The sequence below is a fragment of the Embiotoca jacksoni genome, unplaced genomic scaffold (assembly GCF_022577435.1).
Source record: "Embiotoca jacksoni isolate LCO1_2020_lvr unplaced genomic scaffold, fEmbJac1.0.p SCAF_1, whole genome shotgun sequence".
NCBI classification, from domain to species: Eukaryota; Metazoa; Chordata; class Actinopteri; family Embiotocidae; genus Embiotoca; species Embiotoca jacksoni.
Genome location: NW_027185229.1, coordinates 940,001 through 966,725, shown reverse-complemented (window position 1 = coordinate 966,725; position 26,725 = coordinate 940,001). Strand labels below are relative to the sequence as shown.

The 26,725-nt window shown below is 38.7% G+C and overlaps 4 protein-coding genes across 5 annotated transcripts in view; 2 read left to right on the top strand and 2 right to left on the bottom strand.

Annotated features, from left to right (window-relative positions):
• Positions 1 to 301: 301 nt before the first annotated feature.
• On the bottom strand, positions 302 to 4,155 carry med20 (mediator complex subunit 20). Of its 2 annotated transcripts, XM_069153456.1 has the most exons (4): positions 4,061 to 4,155; positions 2,594 to 2,739; positions 1,608 to 1,861; positions 303 to 1,540 (listed from the first exon to the last, which is right to left on the bottom strand). In XM_069153456.1, the coding sequence occupies exons 1-4, from the start codon at positions 4,072 to 4,074 to the stop codon at positions 1,319 to 1,321; spliced, it is 636 nt and encodes a 211-aa protein (XP_069009557.1). In that variant the 5' UTR covers positions 4,075 to 4,155; the 3' UTR covers positions 303 to 1,318. The 2 variants fall into 2 exon arrangements, with proteins under 2 accessions (XP_069009548.1, XP_069009557.1); XM_069153447.1 differs by having other exon boundaries at positions 302 to 1,861.
• Positions 4,156 to 4,316: 161 nt separating this feature from the next.
• bysl (bystin-like) lies at positions 4,317 to 9,605 on the top strand. Its single transcript, XM_069153435.1, has 7 exons — positions 4,317 to 4,711; positions 5,069 to 5,210; positions 5,302 to 5,440; positions 5,683 to 5,795; positions 5,912 to 6,072; positions 8,748 to 8,850; positions 8,961 to 9,605. The coding sequence occupies exons 1-7, from the start codon at positions 4,447 to 4,449 to the stop codon at positions 9,313 to 9,315; spliced, it is 1,278 nt and encodes a 425-aa protein (XP_069009536.1). The 5' UTR covers positions 4,317 to 4,446; the 3' UTR covers positions 9,316 to 9,605.
• Positions 9,606 to 11,949: 2,344 nt separating this feature from the next.
• Positions 11,950 to 26,725, top strand: part of ccnd3 (cyclin D3) — a 16,201-nt gene continuing 1,425 nt past the window's right edge. The window contains exons 1-5 of the mRNA XM_069153421.1: positions 11,950 to 12,150; positions 18,200 to 18,415; positions 19,861 to 20,023; positions 21,914 to 22,056; positions 22,243 to 22,403. Of these exons, the coding sequence (XP_069009522.1) occupies positions 11,974 to 12,150; positions 18,200 to 18,415; positions 19,861 to 20,023; positions 21,914 to 22,056; positions 22,243 to 22,368 (825 nt within the window). The 5' untranslated portion in view covers positions 11,950 to 11,973 and the 3' untranslated portion in view covers positions 22,369 to 22,403. The remainder of the gene's footprint in view (positions 12,151 to 18,199; positions 18,416 to 19,860; positions 20,024 to 21,913; positions 22,057 to 22,242; positions 22,404 to 26,725) is intronic.
• Positions 22,865 to 26,725, bottom strand: part of nuak2 (NUAK family, SNF1-like kinase, 2) — an 8,391-nt gene continuing 4,530 nt past the window's right edge. Inside the window, exon 6 of the mRNA XM_069153407.1 lies at positions 22,865 to 26,262. Within this exon, the coding sequence (XP_069009508.1) occupies positions 25,214 to 26,262 (1,049 nt within the window). The 3' untranslated portion in view covers positions 22,865 to 25,213. The remainder of the gene's footprint in view (positions 26,263 to 26,725) is intronic.

Sequence of the window (26,725 nt, the reverse complement as noted above, 5' to 3'; positions counted from 1 at the left end):
CTCTGATTGGACCGGACCGAGAGGCAGCCGGGCTCTGATTGGACTGGACCGGGACCGAGAGGCAGCCGGGCTCTGATTGGACCGGACCGAGAGGCAGCCGGGCTCTGATTGGACCGGACCGAGCGGCAGCCGGGCTCTGATTGGCGGAGCGGCTGAACAACAGGCAGCAGGAGGAGAAGGGACGGACCGACCGGACCGGACCGGACCGACCGGACCGGACCGACCGGACCGACCTCAGTCCCTGGAAATCACTGTAACTCTCGTTCACACCTGGTGACCAGCTGCTGTCCGGAAAAAACATGCAGTTGTCCTGGAAACATGTTTAATAATAATTCAATAATTCATTGAGTACATAGAAGGAAGCTGTTGTCAGTGTTTACAGCAGCTTCATCCCTGCAGATGTAACTCATCCTTCTTAAAGTGGACAATCAAAGGTTGAAGTAATAAAACTATATAAAAACAGTCTGTCACATGTAAAAAGAATATTAATGTGCAGAATGGCCACTTTTATTAGTTTCATATATTAAATTAGTGTATAATTATCATTAATGCATTTAACAGACGCACAATCCACCTCCAGGAGTGTTTGTTTTTTTATTTTGATCACATCTGGATTCATTGAGGTTATTTGTGTTGCACCAGTTGGCTGCTACAAGCTGGAGGAGCTGCTCACGGACGTTTACGTAGAAACGGAAATATTATTCATGTTTCCTGCATTAATAAGTCCAAATCTCTGGTGAAAAAGTCCTCTGGTTATAAATCAGTAGTGAACAATGACTATTTTCATAATAAATTCATCTTTGAATTTTTACAGATTAATTGTTCTATCTCTAAAATATGGTAAAAATCACAGATCCAGATCAGTTTCCTGTTCAAGAAGCTCAAAGCAGCAGATTTTTACATGCAAAAGGATAAAACCCAATAATAAGTTGAGCTTGTTTCAGCTCTCACTGTGACTGCACGGATGTTCAGACACACTTTAGAGTCTTCGGATAACATTTTTGCTGTTTAACTTTATTCCCAATTTAAACAGTCAGACTTTATCCACCAAATACCAGAACATCAAAAAGACGGTATAAAAAATTAGGTTTAACTTTCAAACCAACATGCAGCTGCTTCAACATCTTATGAAGGTTGTGTGTGATCATAAGAAAACGGTCATCAGAGTCAAACAGTCAGCCGCTGTTTTCCTTTCGGTGTCTTTAATACAAAATGTTTTCATTAAGGTAGAAATAAAAACCTCAGGCTCTAAAAACCTCCTGGATTTCATTCGATCCGTCGGACCAGCAGTGAAACAACGTCAATAGAAGAAGAGTTCTCAGCGCACGTTGCTTCCAGGTGCTTGTAGTTTGCGCAGCTTGTTGAACAGCTCCAGATGTTGGGTCATGGTGTCCACGCAGTCCGCCGGGGCAAACAGACCCTCGGGCTTGGCGGCGAACACGGACGGCAGCTCGGGGACGCCGCCGCCGAGAAAAGTCTGCATGAACTCCTTGATGAGGTTCCAGCAGTCGCCCGGGACCACGCAGGGACAGTACTCCACCTGAGGGGACGGCACCCGTTAACGCAGCACAGAGAGGACACCCGTCTCCGCTGACGGCATGACTCACCTCCACCGATATCCCTCTGGCGCTGGAGCTCATCGTCACCGTGCCCACTTTTATCAGGAAGTCGCAGTAGCGATATCTGGAGCCGCGACACTCCACCTTGTGTCCCTTGGCGTTCTGGAAGTGACTCTTCAGCTTCACCATCAGCACGTCAAAGTTTGCGTCGGCGATCAGGCAGGGTCCGCCTTCGAACAGAGCCTGGCAGCTCAGCGGCGTCTCCGAGTTGTGCATCACATACAGGAGCTTGGAGGGCTGACCTGGAAGAGACGGGCAGGTCGGGGAGGGGACCCGGGAGCGGGGACAATAAGCTGCACGTCTCACATTGTGGAGACAACTGGGATCTTTATATGTAAGAAACTTCAGGCTTCACGATGCATGAAGCTTCTGGAGCAGCTGATACCGGAGTTCGACCCAGATATCTGATCTCAGCAGTGGAGCTTCACCTGTCGGCTGCTGTACTTCAGGAGTATTTCAACTTTGGGAGGAAATATGGTCGTTTTTTTTTTCCCACTGGATGTGATTAGAAACTATTAAAACATAATGGACTGTTGTTATAGCAATAAAGAGACATGTGAATAAATAGGAGATACAACACTATTATATTTGACTGATTTCTACACTCAGATTTTTTTTTTTTTACGTTTATATTTTTGGGATCACTGTTCCTTTCTGTTGACAATAAAGATATTGAATCTATTTTAAACCTGAAGATCGGTAAGCTCGTCACAGAGTAAAAACATCTGTATCATGTTTTTCGTGGATTTAATCCAGAAAAACATCTTTAGATATGTCATCAGGATCATTTCAGCTCGAGACTCATATTTCAATGCAGGAGATTTACATTATGATCATTCTTTTATAACTCTGTCTCTTGTCGGACCCCAAACTTTATGGGAGGGCGGTACTCGATCACAAGGAAGCCTCCTGAGCTCCATGAGAGTCAGTCAATGTGAACAGATTCTTCTTAAAGAGGACAGTTCAGTATTTACCGCTGACGTTTCCTGTAGCGTGGTACGTCTCACAGTCCACGCAGAAGCTGCCTTGCTTCACGGCACCCAGCTGCTCCAGCTTCCTGTGCAGGATGTCCACCGTCTGCTGCACGCTCTTCCCCTCCGCCACCGGCACCTGGCACACACTGCAGGACACAAAGGACACGTCAGGACACAGAGGACACGTCAGGACCCAGAGGACCCAGAGGACACATCAAGACACAGAGGACACGTCAGGACCCAGAGGACACGTCAAGACACAGAGGACACGTCAGGACCCAGAGGACACGTCAGGACACAGAGGACACGTCAGGACCCAGAGGACACGTCAGGACCCAGAGGACCCAGAGGACACGTCAGGACCCAGAGGACACATCAAGACACAGAGGACACGTCAGGACCCAGAGGACACGTCAAGACACAGAGGACACGTCAGGACACAGAGGACACGTCAGGACCCAGAGGACACGTCAAGACACAGAGGACACGTCAGGACCCAGAGGACACGTCAGGACCCAGAGGACACGTCAAGACACAGAGGACACGTCAGGACCCAGAGGACACGTCAGGACCCAGAGGACACGTCAAGACCCAGAGGACACGTCAGGACCCAGAGGACACGTCAAGACACAGAGGACACGTCAGGACCCAGAGGACCCAGAGGACACGTCAGGACACAGAGGACACGTCAGGACCCAGAGGACACGTCAGGACACAGAGGACACGTCAGGACCCAGAGGACACGTCAAGACCCAGAGGACACGTCAGGACCCAGAGGACACGTCAAGACCCAGAGGACACGTCAGGACCCAGAGGACCCAGAGGACACGTCAGGACACAGAGGACACGTCAGGACCCAGAGGACACGTCAAGACCCAGAGGACACGTCAGGACCCAGAGGACACGTCAGGACCCAGAGGACACGTCAGGACCCAGAAGACACGTCAGGACACAGAGGACACGTCAGGACCCAGAGGACACGTCAGGACCCAGAGGACACGTCAAGACCCAGAGGACACGTCAGGACCCAGAGGACACGTCAAGACACAGAGGACACGTCAGGACCCAGAGGACCCAGAGGACACATCAAGACACAGAGGACACGTCAGGACCCAGAGGACACGTCAAGACACAGAGGACACGTCAGGACCCAGAGGACACGTCAGGACCCAGAGGACACGTCAAGACACAGAGGACACGTCAGGACCCAGAGGACCCAGAGGACACATCAAGACCCAGAGGACACGTCAGGACACAGAGGACACGTCATGAAACAAACATCATCTTTAGGGGCCTCTCAGTTACTTTGACTGTTTTTCATTGTGACTGAACCCGCGCGGTAAAGAGACAAAAACACGTGTAGTAGTTTGAGGCAATATTGTAAATACGGAAATATGGTTTAAAATTAGTTTAAAAAGCAAATGTAGCAAAAAAAAAAACCAAACCAAAACAAAGTAATCATCTTACCAAGTGACCCCCATTGATGTTTTACCTCCACTAGCGGCACAGTCTTCGGAGTAAGTACTTCCGGGGTAAACAAGAAAATAAAGTCTTCCGGTGAAGTTAAACTATACAAATTAAAACAGTTAAAAGACATTTATAACTATTTATAATTATGTTTTCTTATATAGCCTCCACAGTAAAACAGTTTTATATAAAATCCAACTTTTTTGTACAATTTTCTGGGTTGGCAAAAATGTGGCTGTTACGTGACGTGGATTTCGTCACTTCCTTCGGACCAAATATCCGCACGTGTCGACCGAGTGGCTGTTTACAGTATTTAGAAAGTCCGTCCTTTAGCTCGCACATGCTAACAAACACAACATTATTAGAGCTTCAGTCAGATTGTAGAGATGCCGAAAATAAAAAAACCCAAAGGCGGAGGAGCGGAGCGGAGCGCCGAGGCGGTGCCGCTGGCCGACCAGATCATGCAGGCCGACACGGTCCGACCCCGCGGCCGGGTGAAGAGCAGGGACAGCCGGGCGGAGAACGAGGACACGTACGTGGACGAGCGTCTGTCCCGGAAGATCTTACAACAGGCCCGAATTCAACAAGAGGAGCTTCAGAGCGAATACGGGCTGGTACCGGAGAGGAAGACAGCACCAGCCACTGTCCTGGGTAATGTTGGAGTTTTAAATCGGCTGGTTTTTGAAGGGAGTCTGGTGTGGCAGGGATCGTGTCACCACAAAGTGTACAAACGAGCACGTTTATGAAGCGTTAGTTAACATGAGTGAGTAGTTTGTAGGTGTTTATTTCACTATAAATTATACAATAGTTTTAAGATTTTTCTACGTAGAATTGATGAAGGAAGCCTGATTTTATTTTGTTTGTTATACAAATTAGAAAGAAATCAGGATTGCAGGATCAATGAAGTGCACATGTGGAATCAGTGTAAATACGTTAAAGCTCATTCACATGATTGACTTAATCAAAGTTCACATGTGTGATGACCTCCTGGTCCATCTCTGTCCTCAGGACCGGACTCCCAGGATGCAGACTCAGATGAAGAATGGCCGGCGCTGGGAGACGAAGGCGCCGAGTGTGACACAGAAATCACCGTTGACCCTGACGATGAGAAGGCCATGGAGATGTTCATGAATAAAAACCCTCCGATGAGGCAAGAAGCAATATCCTCCAAACTTATTTCTTGCCGTGGAGATTAATTTAAGTGAAACGCACTCAGTTTCTTCTCTCTGTGGTTCCTGCAGACGGACGTTAGCCGACATCATCATGGAGAAGATCACAGAGAAGCAGACTGAGGTGGGGACGGTGATGTCAGAGGTGTCGGGACGTCCCATGCCCGAACTGGACCCCAGAATAATAGAAGTGTACAAAGGTGTCAGTAAGGTAAGATGCTTTAAAAGGTGGACACCAGCATGTTCTTACCGGTCAGTGAACGCAGCACACGCAAACACAAGCAGGTGATGAGTTAAAGAACAACAACGGGTGGAGAAGCAAAAGAATTGATCTGGTAGTTTTTTCTTTAATTTGGTCCCGTGAGTTGTCGGTAGGAACTTGTTTTCCGTTTCACTGACTGAGCTGTAAATGTAGAGATCAGTCAAACGATCGTGCCTTTTGTTTCTCGCCAGGTTCTGTCTAGATATCGTAGCGGTAAACTGCCAAAGGCTTTTAAAATAATCCCAGCGCTGTCGAACTGGGAGCAGGTTCTGTACCTGACCGCTGCCGTGTACCAAGCAACGAGGTTAGTTCCCAGCTCATCTGGGTTTCATTGGAGAGTTTACACAGATGGAAATATTGTGATTTATTGCAGATAATGAGACAGTGAAATGAAGTATTTGGTCCATGTTTTTGCTCCAGAATCTTCTCCTCCAACCTGAAAGAGCGAATGGCTCAGAGGTTTTACAACTTGGTGCTGCTGCCTCGAGTGCGCGACGATATCGCGGAATACAAGCGGCTCAACTTCCACCTGTACAGCGCCCTGAAGAAGGCTCTGTTCAAACCGGGAGCCTGGTTCAAAGGTGAGCCTGAAGCCACGTCGGTGTTCTTCTTCAGGAGATTTTAAACATGTTGTTTGTCAGACAACCTGAAGACAGGTCAGAAGTTGAAGTCATCTGAGGAAGAGAGTCGGAAAAATGATAAGTCAAAACAGAGACGCTCAGCTGGCTGCAAAAAGTGAATCTTTGATATCAAAGGGAAGTAAATTGACTTACAAGGTGTTTTTTCCCCTTTTTTTTTAAAGTTTTAAGTTAAGAAAAGTTCCTTTCGAATGTCCGTCAGTAGCCTTTGTATTTAGTGTGTGCCTTGTAAAACAGGAGCCGTCGTCTTCGGTGATCCCAGATATTGTTTCATTAAATGCTCTGTGAATGTCGGGCAAACATCCAGTGACGTTTGACCCCTGGGGGAATAAAAAAAAAACTTGGTTAAAGTAAATGATCGAGAGGATTTGGCAACTTGTTGTAAAACAGAAACTCTTTCTGGGCCACGTCACATTTTTAATTTCAGCTCTAAATTTAGAAGTTTCCTTGTGAGGACCCTGGTGGAGGATTAGCCGACGTCCACAGGGTAAATAACACCACCCTTCTGGAGCCCTAATAATTAACACACTCAAATTTAAGTGGGTCAAATCATCCTTTTTATTTCCTGAAGTGATTGTTGAGGGTCTCCAATTTTTTTTTCTTTAATCCTGTCGGTGGTGTGTTCAAAAATTGTCCCAGTTTGTTTTCCCCAAACATCCCGTGACCTATATTCTGGATAGATGTCACTCAGACTTCACCACCGGGTGGAGGTGTTGCTCACAAATACACTCTACTGCAGGGGTGAGCATTCATTTTCCCAAAGGGCCTCATGTGAAACTGGGACTGTTGTGGAGGACCAACAGGCTGAACTCAATTCTGCTCAATATTAATTTGATCTCTTTATAAAAAGCAGTAAATTGTATGGTTTTTATTAGCTGCTACTGGTAGTACTAGATGTTACAATTAGGCTATTAAAATGTGGTGCAAGCATTTTAAAAACTTCAACATGATATCACTATTCAATCAACATTCATGAAAAAGATTTTGAAAATGAGCATATTTTTGCAGTATTTCAAAGACCAGCGTTAAATTAACTTCATATGAAAATGTAATTAGTGCTATTGATATTTTCTTTGTGGTGTAATTACCTCATTTGCTGTTTTTCAGTTAGAGAAGGGTTAGGTATTTTCGGTTGTTTGTTTGAATCCCAAAAAACTCTGAGATCTCAGAAAACAAAGTGCAAATAAAATTGGATCCTTTAAGTTCCTCGGATTTTGTTCCTACCGCTCATTGACAGGTCGATTTCAAACAATACACTTAGCAATCAACATACTTTTACAACATATACAGTAACTTTAAAAAAAATTCAACACACACACACACACACACACACACTGTTTATGTGCTTCCCTCGCACGAGGCCAGCAGCGGTAACGTTGTGCTCACGTCAGCTTCATGGCTTCATTAGCCGCCAGCGGTGGAGGCTAAACAGCTCCTAACAATGACCATAATTATTCACATCATACGAAACGTTGGTATCCTGACTGGTTTTTACTTTGTGATGTTCCTCAAAGTAAAATACTCACTTACTGACACAACTTAGTTAACAAGCACTCGATATCTCTTGGGAACAAATCTGCTCCACATCTTGTCTGCCTCCTCCACCTGCCTCAGCTGCAGGGTCTCCGGTAGGTGGGTGTGTGTGTGTGTGTGGGGGGGGGGGGGGGGGGGGGGGGGGCACGGGCTCTGCTACGGGCAACTGCCAGGACGTTCAGACCACTAGCTCAGGTGGTGAGATGTTTAGGGAACATCTGTAAATTGGGGTACTGAACATTACCTGGGTTACACATGCATGATGTTCACTTATTTACGTTTGATTCCTAATTTACCAATGACCTCACGCGGGCCGGTCAGGGACAGCCAAAGGGCCGGATGTGGCCCGCGGGCCGTTCGATGCCCAGGTCTGATCTCCTGTATCTGGACGCAGTCAGAGGGAGACAATAATCAATAACTTCTTCACTTCTGAGGGTTCATTTGATTGAAAGCTTAAATATTGATTGATAATATTAATGAAGCGTCAGTTAATTATATTTTCTTCATTGGATCAATGAATCTGAATGTAGCTTTACAAATAAGACTTATTATTATCCTGTCCTTGTTTACTATGTGCCTACAATACAATGCCTGCAGCAGTCTTGAATTACACTCTAGTTAATGATGCACGTTGTAAAGTGAAACATGCAAAATTATATTTTCAGAATTCTAAAATGACAAATAACTAATTTTACATCCCTGTATGTGTGTGTGATAACCTGTTATTTTGGACGTGGGCCAGTTGGACTGCAGGTTTCAGGCCTTTCAGCCACGTGGAGCTCAACGTGGAGTCTCGGGCTGCGCAGTCCGCTTTATGTAACAGGAGACGGTCGGCCAGTTTTACATCTTAGATTTGTTTTCCTCTGATTTGTACTTTCATTCCGACGTCCAGCTCAGATTTGGAGGAAGTCTTATTTCTTGGAAAGCTCAGATTTTCAACTTCAGTTCTTATTAACGTAACGTGTTTTATATTCACCCTAAACTCTGCTGCTTCAGTTTCTACCTGTTTTTTGCATGTTGGTGTTTCATGGCAGACCAGCAGAAAGCAGTGTTATTGTAATGTTTGGTTTGCGGTTGCCTCGCAGGTATTCTGATCCCTCTGTGTGAGTCGGGGACGTGCACCCTGAGGGAGGCCATCATCATCGGGAGCATCCTGACGAAGTGCTCCATCCCCGTGCTCCACTCCAGGTGAGGCTTCCTTCCTCTGACACACAGCAGCAGACAGATGAAAGATCCGTCTTTGGAAGCTGTGCGCGGTGAGTTACAGCAGGTTGTACAACATCCTTCCTGTCTTGCAGCGCTGCGATGCTGAAGTTGGCCGAGACGGAGTACAACGGTGCCAACAGCATTTTCCTGCGTCTCCTGCTCGACAAGAAGTACGCCCTGCCTTTCCGTGTTCTGGACGCCTTGGTGGCCCACTTCCTGTCTTTCCGTAATGAGAAACGTGTGCTTCCTGTGCTGTGGCATCAGAGTCTGCTCACCATGGCTCAGCGCTACAAGGCCGACCTGGCCTCCGAGCAGAAGGGGGCGCTGCTGGAGCTGCTCAAGATTCAAACGCACCCTCAGATCTCTGCAGAGATCCGTAGGGAGCTCCAGAACTCTGGGTCCCGGGACATCGAATTGGACCTCCCTGTTACAGTTGAAATGGACTGAGACTGTCGGGTCCTATGCCGCCTCCTCCTCCTCCTCCTCCTCCATCTCCTCCATCTTCTCCTCCTCCTTCTTGCTGTCCTATGGGAGGACAGTTATCAGTCTCTCTCCTGCTCTGATGGGTTTGCACATGTATGAATTCAGATCAGCTGTGATTGATGTCACTGATGTGATTAAATATCAGGAATCTCAGAGCTGTCCATCAAGTTGCAGCTCGTGAAAACAAAGATCGTTTTTTTTTTGTATGAGAACAACTTTGTGGTTTTGGATTAAAAACAAAGTGAATCCTTGAAGGTTTTTTCATCCATTTCCATTATGGTTTCCACGTTAAAGAGACCGAGGAGACGACAGGAAGTCAGCAGCAGTGGTTTGATCTGATGTGTGGATGATGTACAGCCACAGGTTCGTCCATCGTGGAGGAGCCGTGTCAAAATTCTTCATATCTTCATATCTAAACAACAGCTTCATATCTAAACAACAGCTTCATATCTAAACAACAGCTTCATATCTAAACAACACAGCAAATTCCATCAGCAGATGAGGGTGGTGAACTAAACCTGTTGAAGAAACAGTTTAGCTCATTGTTCCTCTCCTGGTTCCCCCTGGTTGTTCCTCTCCAGGTTCCCCCTGATTGTTCCTCTCCTGGTTCCCCCTGGTTGTTCCTCTCCAGGTTCCCCCTGATTGTTCCTCTCCTGGTTCCCCCTGATTGTTCCTCTCCAGGTTCCCCCTGGTTGTTCCTCTCCTGGTTCCCCCTGGTTGTTCCTCTCCTGGTTCCCCCTGGTTGTTCCTCTCCAGGTTCCCCCTGATTGTTCCTCTCCTGGTTCCCCCTGGTTGTTCCTCTCCTGGTTCCCCCTGGTTGTTCCTCTCCTGGTTCCCCCTGGTTGTTCCTCTCCTGGTTCCCCCTGATTGTTCCTCTCCAGGTTCCCCCTGGTTGTTCCTCTCCAGGTTCCCCCTGGTTGTTCCTCTCCTGGTTCCCCCTGATTGTTCCTCTCCTGGTTCCCCCTGGTTGTTCCTCTCCAGGTTCCCCCTGGTTGTTCCTCTCCTGGTTCCCCCTGATTGTTCCTCTCCTGGTTCCCCCTGGTTGTTCCTCTCCAGGTTCCCCCTGGTTGTTCCTCTCCTGGTTCCCCCTGATTGTTCCTCTCCTGGTTCCCCCTGGTTGTTCCTCTCCTGGTTCCCCCTGATTGTTCCTCTCCTGGTTCCCCCTGGTTGTTCCTCTCCTGGTTCCCCCTGATTGTTCCTCTCCTGGTTCCCCCTGATTGTTCCTCTCCTGGTTCCCCCTGGTTGTTCCTCTCCTGGTTCCCCCTGATTGTTCCTCTCCTGGTTCCCCCTGATTGTTCCTCTCCTGGTTCCCCCTGGTTGTTCCTCTCCAGGTTCCCCCTGGTTGTTCCTCTCCTGGTTCCCCCTGATTGTTCCTCTCCTGGTTCCCCCTGGTTGTTCCTCTCCAGGTTCCCCCTGGTTGTTCCTCTCCTGGTTCCCCCTGATTGTTCCTCTCCTGGTTCCCCCTGGTTGTTCCTCTCCTGGTTCCCCCTGATTGTTCCTCTCCTGGTTCCCCCTGATTGTTCCTCTCCTGGTTCCCCCTGATTGTTCCTCTCCTGGTTCCCCCTGGTTGTTCCTCTCCTGGTTCCCCCTGATTGTTCCTCTCCTGGTTCCCCCTGATTGTTCCTCTCCTGGTTCCCCCTGGTTGTTCCTCTCCAGGTTCCCCCTGGTTGTTCCTCTCCTGGTTCCCCCTGGTTGTTCCTCTCCTGGTTCCCCCTGGTTGTTCCTCTCCTGGTTCCCCCTGATTGTTCCTCTCCTGGTTCCCCCTGGTTGTTCCTCTCCTGGTTCCCCCTGATTGTTCCTCTCCTGGTTCCCCCTGATTGTTCCTCTCCTGGTTCCCCCTGGTTGTTCCTCTCCAGGTTCCCCCTGGTTGTTCCTCTCCTGGTTCCCCCTGATTGTTCCTCTCCTGGTTCCCCCTGGTTGTTCCTCTCCTGGTTCCCCCTGGTTGTTCCTCTCCAGGTTCCTGTAGGAGTCCTTGCACTTAGGTTCATATTTTTGATGAATGTTACATGTAAGATGAGAGAAAAACATGCTGACACGTGTTTGTTTCATAGTGAACAAAGTAGAAACTGTTGGCTGCTAACGTTAGCCACACCATGCTAACGTTAGCCACACCATGCTAACGTTAGCCACACCATGCTAACGTTAGCCACACCATACTAACAGTTAGCCACACCATACTAACAGTTAGCCACACCTTGCTAACGTTAGCCACACCATGCTAACAGTTAGCCACACCATGCTAACGTTAGCCACACCATGCTAACGTTAGCCACACCATACTAACAGTTAGCCACACCATACTAACAGTTAGCCACACCATACTAACAGTTAGCCACACCATACTAACAGTTAGCCACACCATACTAACAGTTAGCCACACCATACTAACAGTTAGCCACACCATGCTAACAGTTAGCCACACCATGCTAACGTTAGCCACACCATGCTAACGTTAGCCACACCATGCTAACGGTTAGCCACACCATGCTAACGTTAGCCACACCATGCTAACGTTAGCCTAGCCTTCATTGAGTCCACGTTGTTCAGCTTTGCGGGTGTTTGTGAACACGTGCAGCTTCAACTACGATCGGGACTTCAGAAAACCGGACAGGTGCAGGTGAGATGGAGATGGGTGTGGTCATAAGGGCGGGAAACGACAGCGCCGTGACCAGCGACCCCAGAGTGGTGCACCAGCTGCGGGCCCTGGAGACCGGCGGCCGGGGGACCGCCTGCTCCGGCCCGGTGCAGACGGACATCAGGCCGGACATGAGGAGGCTGCTGGCGGCGTGGATGTTCCAGGTAGACGCACTTCAACCAGGCTTCCGAAAAATCAAAGTCACCTTCACAGATGTTGAGATGAACAAGATCTGTCTGCAGTTGTGGAAAATATGTTGACTTAGAAACTGGACTGATGTACAACTCTGAGGTGCTACTTTATACTTTATATTTTATAATTTATATTTTATAATTTATATTTTATATTTTATATTTTATACTTTATATTTTATACTTTATACTTTATACTTTATACTTTATATTTTATAATTTATATTTTATATTTTATATTTTATACTTTATATTTTATACTTTATACTTTATACTTTATATTTTATACTTTATATTTTATACTTTATACTTTATACTTTATAATTTATATTTTATACTTTATATTTTATATTTTATATTTTATACTTTATATTTTATACTTTATACTTTATAATTTATATTTTATATTTTATATTTTATATTTTATACTTTATACTTTATATTTTATAATTTATATTTTATATTTTATATTTTATACTTTATACTTTATATTTTATACTTTATACTTTATACTTTATATTTTATACTTTATATTTTATACTTTATACTTTATACTTTATAATTTATATTTTATACTTTATATTTTATATTTTATATTTTATACTTTATACTTTATACTTTATATTTTATACTGTATACTTTATATTTTATACTTTATACTTTATATTTTATACTTTATACTGTATACTTTATACTTTATATTTTATACTTTATACTTTATACTTTATATTTTATACTTTATATTTTATATTTTATATTTTATACTTTATACTTTATATTTTATACTTTATACTTTATACTTTATATTTTATACTTTATACTTTATATTTTATACTTTATACTTTATACTTTATATTTTATACTTTATACTTTATATTTTATATTTTATACTTTATATTTTATACTTTATATTTTATACTTTATACTTTATATTTTATACTTTATACTTTATATTTTATACTTTATACTTTATATTTTATATTTTATACTTTATACTTTATATTTTATACTTTATACTTTATACTTTATATTTTATACTTTATACTTTATACTTTATATTTTATACTTTATACTTTATATTTTATACTTTATATTTTATACTTTATACTTTATACTTTATATTTTATATTTTATACTTTATACTTTATATTTTATACTTTATACTTTATACTTTATATTTTATACTTTATATTTTATATTTTATACTTTATACTTTATATTTTATACTTTATACTTTATACTTTATATTTTATACTTTATACTTTATATTTTATACTTTATACTTTATACTTTATATTTTATACTTTATACTTTATATTTTATACTTTATACTTTATACTTTATATTTTATACTTTATATTTTATATTTTATATTTTATACTTTATACTTTATATTTTATATTTTATACTGTATACTTTATATTTTATACTTTATACTTTATATTTTATACTGTATACTTTATACTTTATATTTTATACTTTATACTTTATATTTTATACTGTATACTTTATATTTTATATTTTATACTTTATATTTTATATTTTATACTTTATACTTTATACTTTATATTTTATACTTTATACTTTATATTTTATACTTTATACTTTATACTTTATATTTTATATTTTATACTTTATACTTTATATTTTATACTTTATACTTTATACTTTATATTTTATACTTTATACTTTATATTTTATATTTTATACTGTATACTTTATATTTTATACTTTATACTTTATATTTTATACTGTATACTTTATACTTTATATTTTATACTTTATACTTTATATTTTATACTGTATACTTTATATTTTATACTTTATACTTTATATTTTATATTTTATACTTTATACTTTATATTTTAAACTTTATATTTTATATTTTATACTTTATATTTTATACTTTATATTTTATATTTTATACTGTATACTTTATATTTTATACTTTATATTTTATATTTTATACTTTATACTTTATATTTTATACTTTATATTTTATACTTTATACTTTATACTTTATATTTTATATTTTATACTTTATACTTTATATTTTATACTTTATACTTTATACTTTATATTTTATACTTTATACTTTATATTTTATACTTTATATTTTATATTTTATACTTTATACTTTATATTTTATATTTTATACTTTATACTTTATATTTTATACTGTATACTTTATACTTTATACTTTATATTTTATACTTTATACTTTATATTTTATACTGTATACTTTATATTTTATACTTTATACTTTATATTTTATATTTTATACTTTATACTTTATATTTTAAACTTTATATTTTATATTTTATACTTTATATTTTATACTTTATATTTTATATTTTATACTGTATACTTTATATTTTATACTTTATATTTTATATTTTATACTTTATACTTTATATTTTATACTTTATATTTTATACTTTATACTTTATACTTTATATTTTATACTTTATACTTTATATTTTATACTTTATACTTTATATTTTATACTTTATACTTTATATTTTATATTTTATACTTTATACTTTATATTTTATACTTTATACTTTATACTTTATATTTTATATTTTATACTGTATACTTTATATTTTATACTGTATACTTTATACTTTATATTTTATACTTTATACTTTATATTTTATACTGTATACTTTATATTTTATACTTTATACTTTATATTTTATATTTTATACTTTATACTTTATATTTTAAACTTTATATTTTATACTTTATATTTTATACTTTATATTTTATATTTTATACTTTATACTTTATATTTTAAACTTTATATTTTATACTTTATACTTTATATTTTATACTGTATACTTTATATTTTATACTTTATACTTTATATTTTATACTTTATACTTTATACTTTATATTTTATACTGTATACTTTATATTTTATACTTTATACTTTATATTTTATATTTTATACTTTATATTTTATACTTTATATTTTATACTTTATATTTTATACTTTATACTTTATATTTTATACTTTATACTTTATATTTTATATTTTATACTTTATACTTTATATTTTATACTTTATACTTTATATTTTATACTTTATACTTTATACTTTATATTTTATACTTTATATTTTATACTTTATACTTTATATTTTATACTTTATATTTTATACTTTATACTTTATACTTTATATTTTATATTTTATACTTTATACTTTATATTTTATACTTTATACTTTATACTTTATATTTTATACTTTATATTTTATATTTTATACTTTATACTTTATATTTTATACTTTATACTTTATACTTTATATTTTATACTTTATACTTTATATTTTATACTTTATACTTTATACTTTATATTTTATACTTTATACTTTATATTTTATACTTTATACTTTATACTTTATATTTTATACTTTATATTTTATATTTTATATTTTATACTTTATACTTTATATTTTATATTTTATACTGTATACTTTATATTTTATACTTTATACTTTATATTTTATACTGTATACTTTATACTTTATATTTTATACTTTATACTTTATATTTTATACTGTATACTTTATATTTTATATTTTATACTTTATATTTTATATTTTATACTTTATACTTTATATTTTAAACTTTATATTTTATATTTTATACTTTATATTTTATATTTTATACTTTATACTTTATATTTTATACTTTATACTTTATACTTTATATTTTATATTTTATACTTTATACTTTATATTTTATACTTTATACTTTATACTTTATATTTTATACTTTATATTTTATATTTTATACTTTATACTTTATATTTTATACTTTATACTTTATACTTTATATTTTATACTTTATACTTTATATTTTATACTTTATACTTTATACTTTATATTTTATACTTTATACTTTATATTTTATACTTTATACTTTATATTTTATACTTTATATTTTATATTTTATATTTTATACTTTATACTTTATATTTTATACTTTATACTTTATACTTTATATTTTATACTTTATATTTTATATTTTATACTTTATACTTTATATTTTATACTTTATACTTTATACTTTATATTTTATACTTTATACTTTATATTTTATACTTTATACTTTATACTTTATATTTTATACTTTATACTTTATATTTTATACTTTATACTTTATATTTTATACTTTATATTTTATATTTTATATTTTATACTTTATACTTTATATTTTATACTGTATACTTTATATTTTATACTTTATACTTTATATTTTATATTTTATACTTTATACTTTATATTTTAAACTTTATATTTTATATTTTATACTTTATATTTTATACTTTATATTTTATATTTTATACTGTATACTTTATATTTTATACTTTATACTTTATATTTTATACTTTATACTTTATATTTTATATTTTATACTTTATACTTTATACTTTATATTTTATACTTTATACTTTATATTTTATACTTTATACTTTATATTTTATATTTTATACTTTATACTTTATACTTTATATTTTATACTTTATACTTTATATTTTATACTTTATATTTTATATTTTATACTTTATACTTTATACTTTATATTTTATATTTTATACTTTATACTTTATATTTTATACTTTATACTTTATATTTTATATTTTATACTTTATACTTTATACTTTATATTTTATACTTTATACTTTATATTTTATATTTTATACTTTATACTTTATACTTTATATTTTATATTTTATACTTTATACTTTATATTTTATACTTTATACTTTATATTTTATACTTTATACTTTATACTTTATATTTTATACTTTATACTTTATATTTTATATTTTATACTTTATACTTTATATTTTATACTTTATACTTTATATTTTATACTTTATACTTTATACTTTATATTTTATATTTTATATTTTATACTTTATACTTTATATTTTATACTTTATACTTTATACTTTATATTTTATATTTTATACTGTATACTTTATATTTTATACTGTATACTTTATACTTTATATTTTATACTTTATACTTTATATTTTATACTGTATACTTTATATTTTATACTTTATACTTTATATTTTATATTTTATACTTTATACTTTATATTTTAAACTTTATATTTTATACTTTATATTTTATACTTTATATTTTATATTTTATACTTTATACTTTATATTTTAAACTTTATATTTTATACTTTATACTTTATATTTTATACTGTATACTTTATATTTTATACTTTATACTTTATATTTTATACTTTATACTGTATACTTTATATTTTATACTTTATATTTTATACTTTATACTTTATACTTTATATTTTATATTGTATACTTAATATTTTATACTTTATATTTTATATTTTATACTTTATACTTTATATTTTATATTTTATACTTAATATTTTATACTTTATACTTTATATTTTATACTTTATATTTTTTACTATATATTTTATACTTTATATTTTATACTTTATACTTTATATTTTATACTTTATATTTTATACTTTATACTTTATATTTTATACTTTATACTTTATATTTTATATTTTATACTTTATATTTTATACTTTATACTTTATATTTTATACTTTATATTTTATACTTTATATTTTATATTTTATACTTTATACTTTATATTTTATACTTAATATTTTATATTTTATACTTTATACTTTATATTTTATACTTTATATTTTATACTTTATATTTTTACTATATATTTTATACTTTATATTTTATATTTTATACTTTATATTTTATACTTTATATTTTATATTTTATACTTTATACTTTATATTTTATACTTTATATTTTATACTTTTAAAAAAAAAAACATTCTTCTGATATTTGAAAGAACAAACAAGTAATTGATAATGAAAATAATCATTAGTTTGCTACTTGTTTTATTTTTTGTAGAATTTATCATTGAGGGTTCCTGCAGGAAAAATCGAATGGAGTATTTGTACTTTTATTTAAATAGTTCCTCCTGATGGTGTGACAGGTGTGTGAGGAGCAGATGTGTGAGGAGGAGGTGTTCCCGCTGGCGGTTCATTACCTGGACGGCTACCTGAGACGTTTTGCAGTTGGAAAGTCCAGCCTGCAGCTTTTAGGGGCCACCTGCATGTTCCTGGCCTCCAAGATGAGAGAGACCGTCCCGCTGACGGCCAGCAAGCTTCGTATCTACACCGACGACTCCGTCTCTGTCACAGACATCCTGGTAAACATTTATCTCCAGTACAGATTGTGTTCATGATCAAATAAAGTATGCAGAGATCAGAGGGAGTCTGGTTACAAGTATTTAATAATATTTCCTCCTTGTACATCTCCTTATAAACAGTGTAGACAACTAATGTAGCTCCATCACTGATCACACATAAATAATATAAATAATTTCATGATGAATGGATTTCTTGAAACTCCTAAACTTTACTTGATAGAACAAAATGCATAAAAACAGATCTTTTCCACAGATATGTTGTATTTTTTAGACGTTCTTGTTGTTAGTGAATAATTTGACCTCCTTTTAGGTGTTTAAAGAATATTAAAAATAAAGGAAAGTGGGGATAACAAGTCACAACTAGATATTCAGAATATCAGTGTTGAGGCACACAAAGTGTTCATCAGACCAAACGTTTGGGGATCGCTGATATCTGACACACACACACACACGTAGAAACAACTTCTATATGATGTGCAGATGTGACCAGATTTATCGGTTCTCTTTCACTGAAAAACACTTAAATCTGTTTCATATTAAACAGAACTGATAAATTATTTTTTATTTTTAATGTAAAACAAATACAACAAATGTGTGCTCTTGAGTACTTTGTGTACTCTCGAGTACTTTGTAACACAAATCGAAGACAATAGTCTGCTTGAAGTATCGATACAATCCACTGATTCTTTGTTTATGAAGTAATAATTCATTATTTTCTCAGCTGGATTTAACGTGCGTTAAACTTCAGATCTGCACGACAAACGAGCTTCAGAGTCACTTTTCAGAAGAACTCAGTGTTTCTATAAGGAGGTGTGTGAGGCTACGACACTCGTCTGTCTGTCTGTCTGTCTGTCTGTCTGTCTGTCTGTCTGTCTCTGTGTGTGTCTGTCTGTCTGTCTGTCTGTCTGTCTGTCTGTCTGTCTCTGTGTGTGTCTGTCTGTCTGTCTGTCTGTCTGTCTGTCTGTCTGTCTGTCTCTGTGTGTATCTGTCTGTCTGTCTCTGTGTCTGTCTGTCTGTCTGTCTGTCTGTCTGTCTGTCTGTCTCTGTGTGTATCTGTCTGTCTGTCTCTGTGTGTGTCTGTCTGTCTGTCTGTCTGTCTGTCTCTGTGTGTGTCTGTCTGTCTGTCTGTCTGTCTGTCTGTCTGTCTGTCTGTCTCTGTGTGTGTCTGTCTGTCTGTCTGTCTGTCGGTCTGTCTCTGTGTGTATCTGTCTGTCTGTCTGTCTCTGTGTGTGTCTGTCTGTCTGTCTGTCTGTCTGTCTGTCTGTCTCTGTGTGTATCTGTCTGTCTGTCTCTGTGTGTGTCTGTCTGTCTGTCTGTCTGTCTCTGTCTGTCTCTGTGTGTATCTGTCTGTCTGTCTCTGTGTCTGTGTTCCTGCTGTGGGATTTGGATGGTGGACTGGTTCTCAGGAATGTGTGTGTGTGTGTGTGTGTGTGTGTGTGTTGCAGCGGTGGGAGGTCGCCGTGGTGACCAGGTTGGACTGGTGTCTGGCGGCTGTGGTGCCGTCTGACTTCCTGGAGTCCATTCTTCAGGCTCTGCCCTCGGTCCGGGCCCCCGACCTTCAGAACCTGCGCCGACACGTTCACGCCTACGTCGCCCTGGCAACCACGGGTACGTTACATAACGGAGTTACCTACACATGAGATGTGTCGAAGACAGAAGACAAAAAGCATCAGAAGGGGATCAAACGTCTAAAAACACAACAGTTTTCTGGTGTTAACATGATTTCTTTAAAACATTTTATCATAAAATCAGCTGTTTTATTTGCAGTGTCACCGAATCACTGAACATCGTTTTAGTTTATGAGCTTTAATGTGAAACGAAATGAGTTTCCAAGCAGTGAACAGCAAGCACAAAGCCGCCGTCCCTTGATTGCGCTGAGTCGGCGGTTCATTTGGGAGCCGGAGAGCCGAGTTTGTGTAATCCTGCTTTGTGTGCAGTGAAAGACGCGTCCACCGTTCTGGCTCATGTCCCAGCGCTCTCTGGGATGTCGCCCGAGGCGGCGGGTCGCAGACACACCGTAACGTTACAGCCCTGAAAAGGAAACGACACTCAGAGAGGACTGAATGTCTCCCTCTTTGTCTCCGTGCTCCTCCTTGAAGCAGGCAGGATATCAGATGATCGGGGTTTTGGGAAGTGTCTGCTCGGGCTTTGTCCATCAGGGTGTGTCCACCATGGCTTCATCCGCCCGACTGACTGCCTCCACCTCCCTGATGTTAGTCGTACATTTAGTCATTCAGCCTTCATTTATACTCCAGAAGTCTCTGATGGTGACCTTCATTTAAAATGACATTCAACTTTATTTATATAGCGCCAAATCACAACACAGGTCATTTCATGGTACTTAACACATTAAAGTCTTTACAGCAAGATGTTACAACATTATACAGAGAAACCAACAATTCAACAATTCAACAATTCAACAATTCAACAATTCAACAATTCAACAATTCAACAATTCCCACATAAGCTAGGAGGTAAAAACTCCCTTTAAGGGAGAAAAACCTCCAACAGAACCAGGATCAGAGGTGGGCGGAGCATCTGTTAACAGAACCAGGATCAGAGGTGGGCGGAGCATCTGTTAACAGAACCAGGCTCAGAGGTGGAGAACATCTGTTAACAGAACCAGGATCAGAGGTGGGCGGAGCATCTGTTAACAGAACCAGGATCAGAGGTGGGCGGAGCATCTGTTAACAGAACCAGGATCAGAGGTGGAGAACATCTGTTAACAGAACCAGGATCAGAGGTGGAGAACATCTGTTAACAGAACCAGGATCAGAGGTGGGCGGAGCATCTGTTAACAGAACCAGGATCAGAGGTGGAGAACATCTGTTAACAGAACCAGGATCAGAGGTGGGCGGAGCATCTGTTAACAGAACCAGGATCAGAGGTGGAGAACATCTGTTGACAGAACCAGGATCAGAGGTGGGCGGAGCATCTGTTAACAGAACCAGGATCAGAGGTGGGCGGAGCATCTGTTATCAGAACCAGGATCTCTATCAGGATGATGTGGTTCTATAAGATCTCTAAAATATGATGGAGCCTGGTCATGTAGAACTTTGTAAGTCATCAAGAGAATTTTAAATTCTATTCTTGATTTAACAGGAAGCCGATGAAGAGAAGATAAAACTGGAGAAATATGAACTCTTACTAAATCCATCAAGTCAATTACACAGCAAATAAGCACAATACCACAGTTGATCTTCTAGATAACCATTTAACTGTCAGATTAAAGATGAAGTAAAACCAGCAAAAATATAAAGTAAGAAGTTGATATTAGAAGCATTAAAATAAAAGGTAGGTAGTTTGAGTAGATACAAATACAGTTTTATGAAACAATTACAGGTTTGGCGATTTAAAATCAAGCTTCAGAAATGTGTAAATGGAAGAAGCGTATTGATTTCATAGTGCTGCTGTATTTTGTTCCAGGAGTCAAAAGCAGACTTTCCCATTTGATGATGACATAACTAATAGTGGATAATGTGGGTTGTTCGTCCTCAGACTGCAGCTTCTCCGTCTTCCTGCCGTCCACTCTGGCGTGTTCCTGTGTGGTCGCTGCCCTGCAGAGGCTGAAGCTGGTGGACGCGGCCGTCTCCTCCGAGTCGCTGATGAAGTTTCTCAGCAGCCTCCTGGACACCGAGCTGGTAAAGTAATGTTTAACTGACATGTTGGGGTCTTATCTTTGACGTTGGCCTGCTGTCGACAGCGACCGATGTGTTTGTGAGCTTTTTTCTAACAACCGTGATCAAAGAGAAGAAGTAGAAACATGCAGGTTTAAAGGAGCGTCCATCGGTGCCTGCTGACGGTCTTCTAAACGTGTCCCTGAGCAGAGTCCCGTCCTCCTCTGCTACGACCAGCTGCAGACCGTGTTGGAGCTCAGCCTGCCGTCCCGTCTCCAGCAGAGCGTTTGCAGGTCGGAGGATCCACACCTCCGAGATCAGCTGAAGCCCCGCTGACTTTCAGGAAGTCCCGCTGCTCGCTGCCCTGAAAGGTTGGCATGAATTATACATTTACAGCCACGAGGCAGAACCAGAAAATGAAATGTAAAAATGCATCTAAACGCCGTTTCTTTTTGGTCTTGGATGTGTTTTGCACATCGAGTTTTGAAGATTCATCATTTAACGTTCAGTTTTAAATATCTGCTCTGTTCCTGCTTATTTTAAAGTATTTCGATTTTCTAGAGCAGCTTTAAAATCTAATTCTGAATGTGTCTTTAATTAATACTTGAAATGAACTTTTGGAGACTTCGACAGATGAATTGAATCCTAATAGCATCGTTTGCACATTTTAATTGTACTATTCTCCCTCCATTGTATTTTGTGCTGAAAGTGTAACGTTAGTGTGGACAGTCCTGTTATTGCTGTTTAAACTGCTGGTGTCAGCAGGACAAATCAGTCCTGTTAAACTACAACTTCAAATGTAGGTCACGAATAACATGAGGCAGCAGCTGAGTTCTTTGTTGTTTTTTTTTATTGATTTCCGTCTCCCAGTCCAACAGCTTGGCACGTCAGTCACGTCAATGATAAACCAGGAACTTTGGCAAAGATGGATTTTGTGGCAGTCACATTAAAATATGAATCTGCAACTTCTGGGAAACACAGAAACAAAACCAGATGAAATCCCCAAAGAAACATTCAGTTATACACAAAGCCAACATATCTTCCCAAAGGGTGGCGCTATCTTTTCCCCTCGTGTCACACTTCAATAATAAATGATCAGGTATCAGTGACTGGAGCTCAGCCCGCAATACAATTCATTAGATTCCAGACATGACAAGAACTTCCAGTTGAAATTAGAGAAATCTTTTGCATACAGTAATAAACAGGCTTCAAATTCCTGATGAGCCTCAGAGGGCTAAAAAAAAAAAAAGAAACCATAAATTAAAAAAAATTAAAATTAAAAAAAACTTCCAGTTTGTGTTGCTTCAGCAGCTTCTATGAAACGCCTCATGCAGCTTTTGTTGAGCTTCATACTCAAACGATAAATCAACTGCATGTCAGGTTTGATTGACTGATCGTGTCCATCAAACTAGCAGGAAACAACAACAACATGCTGATGTACCTTCTCTGACCAACAGGGGGCGTTTCATTAAACAGGATTGCAAGGTGGTAGTGATCATAATCTGCATGCATAATTCATTCATTTTACTTTTAACCCTGGTATCCATGTTATTGTTTCAACATCCTCATTCAGTGATTGATCTTCAAAAATGAATTATTTACAGAGCTGGTGAACGTGTTGCTGCTGACCAGCCAGAAAAATGTCTCCCGCAGTGACAGTGAGCCTCTCTCCGACTCGGAGAAACTCTCTCCGGTCACATGATGACACCTGAATCAGCTTTGGAGCAGAAGCAGGTTCTACTGGTTCTGCTTGTTGTGAGTCATCATCATTATTCAAGTCGTTATCCAAACTTAGAACAAGTCAGGTCAACAGAAAAAAAATAAAAATATATATATATATATATATATACAGTTCTGAGAGCCGACTTCCCTGTAACTAACTAACTAACTAACTAACTAACTAACTAACTAACTAACAAACATTGTGTTGGCACTTCATAAAGACAAACAAAAAGTCTTTAGAAAATCTGCTCTTTGGTTTCCATGAAATTGTCCTAAAACAAGTAAAAACTGGAGTTGGAGAGAAAAGCTGTGACGTCCAAAAGAGTCCTGAACCTTCTTCAAAATGTCCTGCTGACAGGAACTTTGTGCTTTGAAGGATCCTGCAGATGTAAACTGGACTAAATGAGCTGGAATCAAACTTCAGTCCGACAGACGCTAAAACTGAACTCAGACCAAGAATTTGGTTTTTCTCTAAACGAGCTCCACGTCGACCAGCAGCTCTCTTCTCCTGAGAATCTATGAACATCATCATTGCACTCAGTTATCATCATGTATGAAACACGCTCAGTTATCATCATGTATGAAACACGCTCAGTTATCATCATGTATGAAACACGCTCAGTTATCATCATGTATGAAACACACTCAGTTGTCATCATGTATGAAACACGCTCAGTTGTCATCATGTATGAAACACACTCAGTTGTCATCATGTATGAAACACGCTCAGTTGTCATCATGTATGAAACACGCTCAGTTATCATCATGTATGAAACACGCTCAGTTATCATCATGTATGAAACACGCTCAGTTATCATCATGTATGAAACACGCTCAGTTATCATCATGTATGAAACACGCTCAGTTATCATCATGTATGAAACACGCTCAGTTGTCATCATGTATGAAACACGCTCAGTTATCATGTATGAAACACGCTCAGTTATCATCATGTATGAAACACGCTCAGTTATCATCATGTATGAAACACGCTCAGTTGTCATCATGTATGAAACACGCTCAGTTGTCATCATGTATGAAACACACTCAGTTGTCATCATGTATGAAACACGCTCAGTTGTCATCATGTATGAAACACGCTCAGTTGTCATCATGTATGAAACACGCTCAGTTGTCATCATGTATGAAACACGCTCAGTTGTCATCATGTATGAAACACGCTCAGTTGTCATCATGTATGAAACACGGACTGCTGGTGGTTCAGAGCTTTTTAACTCCTTCTAGTCACAATCAATCCAATGACCTGGTTTTAGTCTCGTTACTCGATCGTCTTCTAAACAGCAAGTCTCCCTTTTTGGTACAAAGTCGTTCCTGAAGTGGGCCGAAATAACGGTCTGTCCGGTGTGCTCATTTCTTCCCACAATGCACTTTGGCTCCGAGTCTTCAGTAGTCATTTAAAAGTTCTGAAAGAAGAGCAGTCGTTGGTTCCGTCGGGTCTTCAGCTCGCCGCGGAGCCTCGTATGACCATGGCGTGTTTGTAGGCCTCCGTGACGTTGTCGCAGTCGGTGATGGAGAAGGCGCTGTCGGCCACGCCGGCCTCGTAGCAGTTCCACGGCCGCATCCGGCGGTCCGACAGGATCCGGTCCTCCTGGATGTCCAGCAGGTTGTCGGCGGAGATGCAGCCTCTCATGCTGGCTTTGGCCGGTTTCTCGGTCTGCGCGGGCGGTCTCACGTGGTCCGGCAGGTCCAGCTGGTCGAAGGACTCGGAGGACAGGATGCTGTCTTCGCTGACGGCCCCGCTCGGTCTGGACGCGGTGCCGCCGCGGGGTAAAGAAGCAGCGAGCTGGTCCAGAGAGCCGAACTCTTGGAGCCCGCCAGAGGAGAACTTCCCGTTCCTCTTCAGGATGCCCTTCCTGTGGGTCGGCGCCGAGGGGTAGTCCTTGGTCTGCCGTACCCAGCCAGAGTCGCTGCTCTCCGGGGAGGAGGAGTAGTACCCCGACTCCTGCTCCGACGGCTTTTTCAGGATTCCTTTGCGAGGCAGCGATGCAGCCGAAGGGTTGTTGGCTGGTTCCGACCGTCCCAGGATGTCCTGCGGGTCCACTGGACCTGCGGCGGGCACGTCGCTCATCGCCTTCTGTTTCACGCTGTTCCTCCTCTTCAGGATTCCTTTGGAGGGCCGAGCGTCTGCGCCTCCTTCGTGAACCGTCTGGGAGACGTTATTCTCCTTACGGGACCGCCGCAGCGAGCGCTGCCGGACCACGTCGCCTCCGCCGCCCTGCGAGCGCAGCAGGCAGCGCATCTTGGAGCCGTTCTCCAGTAACGGCCGGGATGTTCGCCGCAGCCAGCTGGCGACGCCGGCCAGACCGGCCGGGTGAGACGTTGACGGAGACACCGGAGACGGCGTCTGCTCGGCCAGACTGGTCTTCCTCTCGCTCAGTAAGGGATGCTGGTAGCCCCAGTTCAGCCACCAGTGACCGGCGATCTCCTCGATCGTTGCTCTGCGCTCAGGATTCACCATCAGCATCCAGCGGATCAGCCCACAGGCGTCTGACCGAAAACAAAAAGCTCATTTAGTAGTCAGCTACGAACATCAGGAAACAAAATAGAGTTGGAAACTAGACATTGGTTGCAGCCAACCATCAGTGACGTCATCGTTGGTTTGTGAACGTTATGAAGCCTCCAGTTCAGATTCTGTCCATCACCATCTTGAGACGCCCCCAAAAACAGGTCTTCTTGAATCTTCTTTTCTAATGAATGAGGGATTATTTTCAGATGGACCTCCAGAAAACTAATAAGAAGGAGTGACTTTAGCTAACAACACCGAGATAACTGATGGACACATTTTATTCACTTTGGATTTGATGAGAGAAGTTGAATGGGAGTCTATGGAGCCGGAGGCTTTTTGGAGCCGACCTCTAGTGGCACTCGCTGGTATTGCAGCTGAAGACACTTCTGGATCGGAACCATTTTACAGACCTGAAGCTACGAACTCTTTTAGAAACAGTCGGTG